The sequence below is a fragment of the Astyanax mexicanus genome, chromosome 8, assembly GCF_023375975.1.
Source record: "Astyanax mexicanus isolate ESR-SI-001 chromosome 8, AstMex3_surface, whole genome shotgun sequence".
Taxonomy (NCBI): domain Eukaryota; kingdom Metazoa; phylum Chordata; class Actinopteri; order Characiformes; family Acestrorhamphidae; genus Astyanax; species Astyanax mexicanus.
This window is the reverse complement of record NC_064415.1, coordinates 28,213,059-28,224,771: the sequence shown is the minus strand read 5'-3', so window position 1 is coordinate 28,224,771 and position 11,713 is coordinate 28,213,059. Positions and strand designations below refer to the sequence as shown.

Here is an 11,713-nt window from a genome sequence, read left to right as displayed (position 1 = left end):
CTTGGAGAGGTTTTGAACACTTTGGAGACGCCTGGTGGACACCTAATATAATGCAACGTAGCTTGTAAATGCTTTCTTGTAAATTTCTCAAATTTTGTAATTTGTTTTCAAGACACTAGTGAATCAGGAAATATATATATATATATATATATATATATATATATATATATATATATATATATATATATATATATATATATATATATATATATATATTTATATATATATATAAATATAAGATATATATACGTAGGTAAAGAAAACCTTAAAGAACAGGATGACAGAATTTAAGAAGTTAGATTTGTGTAGATACTATACTATTTCCCAAAAAGGGAAAAAATATTCAAAATATGATTAACAGTAGATATATTACAGTTTAAACCAAAGAATAACATTCTTACATGTTATATTCAACCTAATCAGTATAAAAAAAATTAAGGTGAAGGCGTGGTAAAAGCGTGGCGGGGTGGGAACCTCTTTACTGGGTCATCAGTGTGCGCCCGGAGTCCTGCACGCTTAGCCTCGCTAGCCTAGCCGAAGCTAACTTACCACACCGGAGTTTAGGGTTTGTTTTTGTTCCTCCTGCAGCTGATTCTGATCATTAAAACACCCGAGGAGACGCAGAAACACAGCAGATAACCCCGTGTACCGGCGGGTCTGTTTTAGAACGGATTTATTGTGTATGTGATCGCTGAGGAGCAGTTAGACTGAACACCCGGTCTGCAGAGAGCAGTGAAGAGTGGGATGGTGCTGCTTTGAGTTTGGCGCTTTCGGCTCGACCATCAGGTGAGATACAGCTGCTCTACCTGCTGCAGCTCCTGCCCTGTGCTTTTACTGTCTTTTCACTGTTTTACCCAACCTACTGTTAGTGATTAACACACAGAGTTCAGGAGAGCGAACTGATGAACATGATTAACGTGTTAGAGCAGAGAAAATACTAGTACAGTACCCTGATCCTGTACTACTACACTCATATTCCAATAGAGAATCTTCATTGCTCAGCGTTGTCTATATACAGCTCTAAAAAAAAAAGAGATCACTTTAGTTTCTGAATCAGTTTCTCTGATTTTGCTATTTATAGGTATATGTTTGAATAAAATGAACATTGTTGTTTTATTCTATAAACTACGGATAACATTTCTACCAAACTCCAAATAAAAATATTGTTAGAGCATTTATTTGCAGAAAATGAAAAATAGATAAAATAACAAAAAACAAAATAAAAAGACATCAAATAATGCAAAGAAAACAAGTTCATATTCATAAAGTTTTAAGAGTTCAGAAATCAATATTTGGTGGAATAACCCTGTTTTTAATCACAGTTTTCATGCATATTGGCATTTTTTCCTCCACCAGTCTTACACACTGCTTTTGGATAACTTTATGCCACTCTTGATGCAAATATTCAAGCAGTTTAGTTTGATGGCTTGTGGTCATCCATCTTCCTCTTGATTATATTCCAGAGTATTTTTTTGTGTCATTACAGGTTGTAGGTCTGATATTATTTTCATTCAATTGATGATCTCTTTTTTTTAATATTTAGGTATCAATATTGTCATTTTAGTCTGACAATGAATGTCTGTACAGAAATCGACTATACGTCCAGGAGTGTCCAGTTATGTCCAGTCACCCTTCCTTGTGTGTTGAGTCACACACCAAGAAAAGCATTTCCAGTCTAATGGGGCACAATCACATAATGAGCTTAAAGTCTCTTTGGCAAGTTTGTCCAGAGTTAAGTGACTGGGTCTAAAACAGAGCTTGGTTATGCTTATGATTCACAGTGCTTCTGGCAAAACTATGTTTACATTTTTTGAATGCTTTATTGAATTCTCTTTCCGGGGAATTGGTTATTCATACACAAGAAAATTCTCTTGTGGATACCCCTTTTTTTACACACATACAGCTTGTTCAATCCAAATAGAAAAGCAATTAATGAAATGTGCTGTGTACCACATAAATATAAGTTAATGGTTTTAAACATGACCTTAGTTAAGTTCTCTGGAGTGATGGAGTTCTGTTTAAAAATAACAAATAACAGTCGTCATCATCATCATCATTTTATTCACACATATATGTTTTTCACACATAAATTTGTTTTTGCATTATTGCTGTAAATTCCAGGTATGACAGACAGCGAGAACATGTCGACTGGAGGAGACCTGAAGGCCAAGGAGCTCAGTGAAAAGAAGCAGGATAATGAGAAAAAGAAGAGGTCTCGGGTGAAACAGCTGTTGGCAGATGTGAAGAAACAAGTGGAATTCTGGTTTGATGATGTGAACCTTCACAAGGACAAATTTTTACAGAACGTCATTAGTAAATCAAGAGATGGTTGTAAGTTGAGATTACCTCAAGTTTTAGAATGACTGTCATTGTTGTCTTTGATTGATGAGTGTCTAAAGCGGCATTAATAAAAAGAATGTATTAAATCTATTGTCAAATCCATGTAGTTGTTTTAAACATAAACTCATTGCACGTTTTGGTCTTGTTTTGCAGATGTTGACATATCTCTTCTAACAACCTTCAATAAAATGAAAAAGTTGACCACAGATGTTAAACTAATAGCGAGAGCTCTCACAAATTCCTCTGTGGTAGAGGTAAGAATTGCCTGTATGTTAAAAAAAATATATAATGATTGTGATAGTAATGATAGTAATAATGATTGTGCCTTCACTTGATATTCTTGGATTTATTATTTGTCAGGTTAATCTCAAAGGAACTCAAATAAGACGTAAAAATCAACTGGGGGACAAACCTCAAGATATCGACAGCCGCACAGTATATGTGGTAAACATCATTTTTATTATTGGCTAATTTTTTATCTGTAAATGTTTATCTGTCAGTTGATCATAACTTATGTGTCTGTTTAGGAACTCCTGCCAAAAGATGTGACCCATGTTTGGATAGAACGAGTGTTTAGCAAGTGTGGGAATGTAGTGTACATCAGTATACCCAGGTACAAGATTTCAGAGTCCCCCAAGGGCTTTGCTTTTGTGGAGTTTGAGACAGATGCTCAAGCACAAAAAGCCATAGAGGTAGGTATTGGATTCTACTTCACATGATAAATTATTGGGTTACATTTTTGTGTTTTAGAAGCTAACTTTACAATTCAATAATTTACGCAATATCTTCTATTTCATAGATGTTGAACAACCCTCCAGAGGATGCTCCAAGGAAGGCAGGCATTTTCCCAAAGTCTTTAACAGATAATCCTGTCCCTTTGTGTACAGCACAGGATAGCACACAAGGTACCCTTCCATATGAAACACAAATTGTTTGGCAACACATGTACATTTGCCTTAGATCTGTTAAATACACAATATTCACTGAAGTCATGTCGTATTGTTTCCCAGGATGCATTAATAGGCATTCTGAGGTTTTAAATTATGATATATCACTTTGTACACATTTTAACAACAAAGCTTGCACAAGATTGTACTCTGTTCAGTGCCATTTCTTTTAATAAATCACACACAGAGGGTAATATTGTGATATAATATTATTTAATAATATTTTTGAGAAATATTTTCCACACCAAATTCAGAGTGCGTTTGACTTTCACAATCTGGTGCACATAAATTTTAGTGATGCATTTATCTTTCCGAAAATCAGAATTTTTTATTAACTTTTAAATCCAGCACCAATTTCTTTCTCCTCTTTTAGATGAAGATGAGGATGGAAAGAAGAAGAAGAAGAAAAAGAAGAAAGCTCGCAGTGAACTGAAAGAGGATTCCATTGAAGAAATGGCAGTTGAGAAGGTAAAAGAAAAAGAGCCTGTTGTTGAAGCTGAGGTGGCCAGTAAGAAAAGGAAAGCTTCGTCTGAGGGCACTGAGAAAGAGAGTGCCAAGGAGGCTAAGAAATCAGAGAAGAAAAGGCGCCGATCCCGTAGTTCAGAGGTGTCTGGTGTAGAGGGACAAGAAGAGATGCCAGCCAAAATGAGGAAAATGGAAGAAGAGACGAGTGACACAAAAGGTAAGACATTTTTATGTCAGGAAACTGCTGGTAATGGCAACACAACGTTTAGAAAATTGGGGTTGCCCAGTAACCGGTTTCCCAGTATTCTTTGATATGAAACTGGATGATGATTTTACAGTACATATTTGTATATTCTAAACCTAACTACTATATGTCAGACTGTAGTAAAGCATTTGTTCAGCCAAACACATATATCTGTTCCAGTTCCTTTAAGAGTCTTTGTAAGTGATATTAAGTACTGTGATACTGAAAAACCTGAAAAATCCCTTAACCCTAATTGTCATTAAATATTGTAAATTGTAACTTTAAAAAGTTTCTAGGAAATTGCTAACATTGCGTTTCTTCATTATATTAACTGCTTTTCTGTGTGTTTTTAAGTAAAATTGGCACTAGTGTGTTTTCATTGTTTCAGATGTGTTTTCAATTAGTTTTCATTATTTCAGAGATATCATCTGAGAACAGTAAAGAAAAACAGGAGGAAGATTGTAAAAAGGCAGAGAAAGACGACGCCTTATTGAAAGCCAAGAGAAAGAGAAAGAAGAAGCATAAGGAGAGACTGAAGATTGAGGAAGAAGTCATTCCTCTCAGGGTGCTCTCAAAGTAAGCAGATTATTACAAATACCTTACTTACTTTCATTTGAAACTGAAAAGTGTAGGAGTACATTGTTGCCTAAGTGTTTTAAAACAGCAGATTATATGAATGGTATAGTAAAGCTGTAAAATGTCGGTGTTTGGTGCCTAATATACACAAAAGTTGTAGAAATAAATCTAAAACAAGTTCAAAGTATAGTGAACTCATTTAAAGAACAGTTTGGCAAAAAATCAAGTGAACGCGATTGAACACTTTTCCTAAATGCAGGTCAAAACGTGGCATGTGATAAAATGACTAACGCTGTTAACTGAACTTATGCTAATGAACTGATCCTAATCTCATCAACATAAATGCACACCAGAAATGTTTAAAACCCCCACTCACAGCTTTTTTTAAATATTCATAGCTTTTTCTTGTACGTTTGAAGCAAATTATTACAATTCTTGTTTTGTATTTACAGAGTCCATTGTTTGTCATTTAAACTAGATTACCACCTCTCACTGAAATAAAACAAGAGTGTAAACTTTCTGTCTGAAACCATCTGGGTTCAGAGATCAATGTTGTTGATTTTAAATGTTTTAACTATTGTTCAAAATGATCGATTTTGTTGCACATTCATTTAGTCAATCTGCTTTACACCAAACTAGGTTTTAGCTTCTTTTAACCAAACCGATAGCAACAGTGGTTAGGAAAATCTTTTTTAGTAGGAGACACTAGAGGGCAAAAAGTCAGTCTATTTATGATGATGAATAAGGATGAAAATAGCTTATGAATTGGTGCAAAAAATGATGAATAAGGATGAAAATAGCTTATGAATTGGTGCAAAAAATGTTGGATCTTTATGAAAAAAAAGTTACCTACATTGAATTAAATGTACTTTGCTTGTTTATTTTTTTAAAAACAATATACTACATGAGACATCAAGGCACTCCCTTTCAAGAATGTTGCATTATTTTAATTGTTCATGTTTTTTGTCTGTTTTGTTTTTTCTTGTTGGTTAACAAAGGAAAGAATGGTTGGAGCTGAAGCAGGAGTATATGACACTGCAAAAGCATTGTATGGCAGCTCTAAAGAAAAACATGTCTGACATCAATCAGAAAACAATGGAATGTGACAATCCAGAAAACAAGGAGAAAACCTGTGAGTATCCTGCAGGTTAATGCATATTATATGATTATAAGATTTTTTTTTTCATTGTAAGAACAGTAATCTTTAGCTTTTCCTCTGATGTAGGCTTTGATCTGCTATTAACTTTTTGTATTTGCTCCCCCCCACCCCAAAAGGTGATGAGAATAATCCTAAAACAGAAACAACAGGTCCTCAGTTTGAGAGTGGAGTCATTGTCAAAATCACCCACAGCCAGCCTTTGCCTAGCAGGAAATTTGTCAAGGTACAGATTTAGATAAATTTGTGTCGATTTGTGATGTAAATCTTTACATTTGAACATTTTGAAGATGCATCCAGGTCTGAGTGATTTTGTTAAACTCTTTTCAGGACACCCTGTCAGAAGTATCTGCAGTAAAGTATGTGGATATTCTTGAGGGAGATGCTGAGGGTTATATACGCTTCAATTCACCTGAGGATGCCAAAGCAGTCGTTGCAGCACGTACTGAATTCCAGAAGAAGCACAGCTGGAAACTGGAGATCTTGACTGGTTAGGATGCTAAATGAATGTTTGAAATATTAAACACAGTCATTTTATCCTATTAATTGTTACAATTATTTCAAGAGAATAAGAAAAGGTTAAAGTACATGCTATTCTGCTCTTCTGTATAACCACATTGACTAAAGTGTTGAATTAACTGTATATATTTTTTTATTGTTAAAGGTGACCATGAGCAAAGGTACTGGCAGAAGATTTTGGTGGATCGGCAGGCAAAACTTAATCGGTCAAGGGACAAAAAACGAGGCACTGAGAAGGTAAGCAACATTTTAGACTATTTTATTATGAACAATAATCTAAATTTTAAAATGAACTGAACAGTATGGCCAAAATGTAGCACAATATATTTAATATTTGTTGTCCAATATGATGTAATAAGAAAATGCAAGAGCCCCCTTAAAGTATATGTCTGTACTTGAAATATGTTTAGAAGCTTTTTTCGATTAGGATGCATATTGATTAGATTATTGTCCACATGTACTAATAATAATAACTTTCTTGAACTCATTAAGTATTTAATTAATTACATCAATTTCACTCGTCTTCTCTTTTCAACAGCTTATTTGTAAGGCTGAGAAAATCATCATCGCTCGGGCCAAAGAGGCAAACAAGCACATATTTTTTGATGACTAGTGGTCTAAGAGATTTTTAATGAGTGCTGAACATTTTTCATTTTTTTAAGTGATACTCCATCTAATTCAATTCTTTACGTTTTATTGTCGTTGTTATTACATTTATTGTTTTGTCCTGTAAACATGCTGGTTCAGATTTGGCAAGAATGTTGTATATAAGGTGTCCTGCTTTCCATGTAATTAGGCACGCAGGAGTGAACACGTTTAGATTACTAATGATTTCCAATTTGATTGCAAGTTTTGAGTGATGCAACATTTTTTTAAAATAAATTATTTTAAATAAACTTGGCCTTTTGTAATTTACTATAATTATGTGATTTTACCATATGCAATAGAGAATTATATAGTGATAAATGATGGTACCTGTAATTAATATTGATGATTATCATGATGTTATCATGTTATAGCTAAGTTAGCCTGTTATCTTTTAATTTGCTGTATTTGTATAATTTTGGCTTATACTTGTGTCAAGTGTACTTGCCTCTACAATCTAAAAATACATTGTTTTGGAAGAAAGCAATGTTTCTTTTTGCTATAAATTACGTAATGTTTTAATGCAATGCAGTTTGCACAATAAACAGTGTTTATTGTTTATTGCTGACTAATTCATTAATGTTCTTTTGTAAGGTAAAACAAACCCTCAAAGTCTTCATTTTATGCATGATGATATTGACACAAGGATAACTAGTGGATACTTTTAATCCACAGTGTACTGGCTTTAATATCAAAACATTCATTTTAGAATTTCCATAATTTCCGGTGTAAAAATACAGTTACTTCATATTGCACAGTTACAGGTACCTCCAAAAAGTTCAAGTTTGGGGGTGTTATACAAAGTAACACGCATGCATGCATGTGTGAAATTTAAAGTGGTGTATTTTGCCTGGCAAGATGGAGAAAGGACAGAATGGAATTTAAACTGTAGTAAAGCTTTGCATGTTCTTAGGTCTTGTTCACATAATTCCCCTCCCTTCATTTTTGAAAATAATGTTTGTAATAGAACAGTAGATTCAGCCAGAAACATGCATGCATTGTGACATCAGTTTTTTCATAAAGCTCTGTTTTTTTTTGCTGTTTTCGAAAGTCTTTCTCTTGGAGAGCATTTTAAATATGCCTGTTTTCAGGTACATGTGAACAGGGGTTCATTGAAGCTGCAAGTCAAATGTATGTTAGTCAAATGTATTTGGAATACAACTGTTTTTTTTTTTTTTTGTACTGAGACATAGATAGAACAAAGCAATATGCCTATAAGGATAGAGTGGCCTAAAGGCTTGGGACCAGAAGTTCACATTCACTTTCAGCCTCCAAGACCATCATCCACCACTGAGGTTGAGCTTGAGTAAGACACATAACCCCAGTTGTTTACCACTTCTCTCAGTGTGTATTCACTTACACAAATGGATCACAATCTGTTAGACTGCTGTGCAAAATTTTTGTAAAGTGTTCTTAATCGTAATCTTAGATTTGGAGCATTATATGGATTATTGATGCAGAGACTGAGGTCAGACAACACAGAATGTTAACAAATCTACTTTTATTCAAGGTAAGTTGATTCACACTTTCACTTTTTTAAACTTTCACTACGGGGGCAGATCTTTTGCCTCTGAAAAGATGTTAACTCTTTGCGTGAAGTTTCTTGGTCTCCTACAGGGTGATATAACTTATGACCTGCTTTAGTACCAGTGTACTCAAATCCTGGTGGCTGTGCTAAGCTTGCTGGGTAGGATTTTATTGCCTCCCCTCTGTGCCTGGTGGAGTCCTTCAACACAGGTTCTTCATTGTGCATGGACAGAGTCATGCAGGTATTGGGCTGCTCTCTTGCTTTGAGCTTGTCATTGTACCTGAGAACTGTCTTCTCTGATCGAGAAGGTCCTAATGACTTGGCTGTTTCTGGAACACGCATGATGGATGTTTGATGTGCTGCATCCCATGGTTGGTAGTCCTCTTTCATGACGGATGTTCCCTGAAAAGGTTTCTTGACTTTTTCCCAGGCGTGGATCAGAGGCTCAACGCGTTGAATGCGCTGGCATTTGTGTAGAAAGTCCATGTTACCTACTGGTTTTATAGGCTTAGGTGCCTCTGTGCGAAGGCCCTTAAAATCCTGTTTATAGGTTGACTCTCCATGAAAAGAAGCACTGGGCGGTCTGTACTTCTTTGTCTTAGGCTTTCTTGACTGTACAGGGTGAGTAATGTAGTTGAGTTTGTAGTTGGTGGTTCCATCGAAAGGCAGAGACTCCACAATCTGTGTAATTGGTTTGAAGTTCTTCCTGGGTGAGGTTGAGCCCTTGGCAGAATAATCATCTTGGAAGGTTGTGGTGTTCACAAACTTGCCTTGGTTCAGTTGCAAGTTATCAGTGATTTTGAAAGGCCTAAGTCTTTCTACACACCATGGTTTAAATTGTTCTGTGATTGAAAAAAAAGAGATGGTAGTTCAATGAGCAAGCTCAGACCTATATTGATTTTTAAGATTAGCTTAGCCAGTTAATCCACCCACTTACTAGAACTCCCCCTATCACTTTGAATTCTCCCAAAACTTGGAGAATGAGGACAAGCAAATGCCTCCTTTGATACATATATACATTTTTGAGCTAAAGCCAATGCAGCTAATGTGCTCAGAACAAAAACCCAGCTAGATACCCAGCTGTGATACATAAGCTAACAGACTCCTGCATTGGCCATGACAATAGGAGTGATTAGGAGAATTTGTGGTCCTTGGGCCAGTGCAGGATATTAGTTTGTTTCTCTGGTGCAAATCAATTAAGATTTTTGGTAATTTGGAGGGGTTTCTTCCTTGGTTTGATTTGGTTGCACACAAGGAAAAATGCAAGAGCATCAAAATGCATTCTTCAGACACGAGTCTTCTTTTAACCAGACTGGTGTGAAAACACCCTTAGTCTGCTGAGCCCCTTAGAGCCAAAAGAGTGGATCTAATGAGTGGATTGGGTTAATGGCCTTCCAAATTAAGGAGAAAAAATAAACGATATAGAACATTAGCAACGGATCCAGACATACCCGTTTTAAAACTACCAACCTTTGTACAGAGACATTGGTGCCATCTTTGCAGTTGGATTACAGTATTTCTCAGTTTTTTTGTTCACCAGTAACTTATGCACCTGATGCTCTCTGTAGTCTTCTGTATATGTGCTGGTCAACATCATGGTGCCATCAGGAGGAATGTAAAGCTGCTTTCCTGCTTTGGGGGATCTTCTGATCACATGGTGTGGTACGTAGTCTAGTCTGAAAGACACAGTTCACTTCTGCTTTACATGCCTTGATTTCTGCTTAATGGTAAAATTCAGTCATTTATACACTGTAGCCCCTCTTACCTGAATGTAGTCTTGTTTTCCATCTCTCCTTCTAGCGGCTGCCACTTACTCTCTGGTTTAATAGCAGCGCAGGTCGCTGTTGTACTGTGAGGAATGAAATTCTCTTGATATTCAGTGAGCAGACAGCCAGAGTGGGGGGTTAACCTGTTCTTTGCATTTGATTGTTGTGGGCAGTGGTGTTTACTTGTAGGTATAGTGCATATATGCAGGATAGTTCAGATAATAATGAAGAAGAACAAAAGAGATGTTTGCATAGTTTAAAATACTTCAATCATATTAAAAATGAACATTCATTTGAAACATAATAAATGCATGCTCACAAGCTACTGGAGGAGTAATATTGTGTGATGCTGTATACGGCCTGCTGTCAGTGCTCATTTAAACAGATACCAAAAAATTAAAAAACACTTACCTCATTAAAAAGGCCAAAAGTGCAAATTACTCCCAGTAGAACCATTTGGACCATATATGACTGCAAATTCATCTGGCGCTGCTGCTCTACACTTAGTAGTATCCTTCCTTCCCACCATAGACTGAATAATTGAACAGATAGCAGGCATGTCTGTACTGGAGCAGTATGGCAGCGGAGGTGGCTGGCTAAAAATAAACCCATGTGGCACTCACTTCTGAAAGATGTGAAAGAGAGGGAGTATAAAAGAGCAGCGAACACACACTGATACTCTACACATTTCGTTGGTTTAATTGAAGCACTGACAGCCATGAAATGTAATCTGATGTAAAATGTCATTTATTCTGGAATAACTATGCAAATTCACAGAAATCGATTATTGAATCTGAATCCTCATTAAAGTTCAGCCTTTGCTCTTAGGCATTATATTTCATAGTATATTGATATTTTTGCATAGTAAGGAAAATGTTTTACAAGTGTAAAAATGACTACATTTTGTCATGTTGTTATTCATGGTATTTACAATAAGAACATGTAAAAATTTTGTAATTATTTGAAAAGTTACACAATATTGCCAAATCTGTCCACTGTCTGCCTTGCATTTGCTGATGTAAGTCTTGGATGCAGCTGTTGGTCTTGGAAACCCAATCAGTGAAGCTCTCCACATACTGTTATTGATCTAATCTGGAGGTTGCATGTAGTAATTTGGTGACCCCTGTGCACTATGTACCTCATTATCCACTCACCCCACAATTTACATCGCCTACCACTTTGTGGCTGGGTTGCCTATCCGCCTCCAATTTGTTACAATATCACTGACAGTTGACTGTGGAATATTTAGTAGTGACTGAATTTAACGACTGCACTTCTTGGTATCACACTAAAACAACTAATGTTTCGTTCAATGGGTGCAGTTGCAGTTCGAATGGCACTGACCATGAAATTTCACTAGTACTGTGGACTAAGGCACTATCATTGTGATCAGAAAATCACTGACTTGAGTCCCCGAATCATGCTGATTGCCATCAGCAGCCAGAGTCTGAGAGAGCACAGCTGTCTCTGATTCTCTCAGCAAATCTTAAAGCCGCCAGCACACAAACAGGCACATCCTAAAGCAGA

General features: G+C 36.0%; 2 protein-coding genes across 3 annotated transcripts; one reads left to right on the top strand and one right to left on the bottom strand.

The window, feature by feature from the left end:
* The first annotated feature begins 495 nt into the window (after positions 1–495).
* Positions 496–7,143, top strand: larp7 (La ribonucleoprotein 7, transcriptional regulator). Its single transcript, XM_007255197.4, has 13 exons — positions 496–786; positions 2,122–2,331; positions 2,494–2,594; positions 2,701–2,784; positions 2,868–3,032; positions 3,140–3,245; positions 3,661–3,969; positions 4,416–4,572; positions 5,571–5,704; positions 5,848–5,954; positions 6,059–6,218; positions 6,393–6,484; positions 6,786–7,143. Exons 2-13 carry the CDS (start codon positions 2,124–2,126, stop codon positions 6,858–6,860), a joined length of 1,698 nt encoding a protein of 565 aa, XP_007255259.2. The 5' UTR covers positions 496–786; positions 2,122–2,123; the 3' UTR covers positions 6,861–7,143.
* A 1,181-nt stretch (positions 7,144–8,324) lies between these two features.
* Positions 8,325–10,871, bottom strand: LOC103046086 (stabilizer of axonemal microtubules 1). 2 transcript variants are annotated; one of them, XM_049482486.1, is made up of 4 exons: positions 10,598–10,871; positions 10,186–10,368; positions 9,891–10,096; positions 8,325–9,262 (listed from the first exon to the last, which is right to left on the bottom strand). In XM_049482486.1, the coding sequence occupies exons 1-4, from the start codon at positions 10,600–10,602 to the stop codon at positions 8,421–8,423; spliced, it is 1,236 nt and encodes a 411-aa protein (XP_049338443.1). In that variant the 5' UTR covers positions 10,603–10,871; the 3' UTR covers positions 8,325–8,420. The 2 variants fall into 2 exon arrangements, with proteins under 2 accessions (XP_049338443.1, XP_007255266.3); XM_007255204.4 differs by having other exon boundaries at positions 10,186–10,269.
* Between the last annotated feature and the right edge of the window lie 842 nt (positions 10,872–11,713).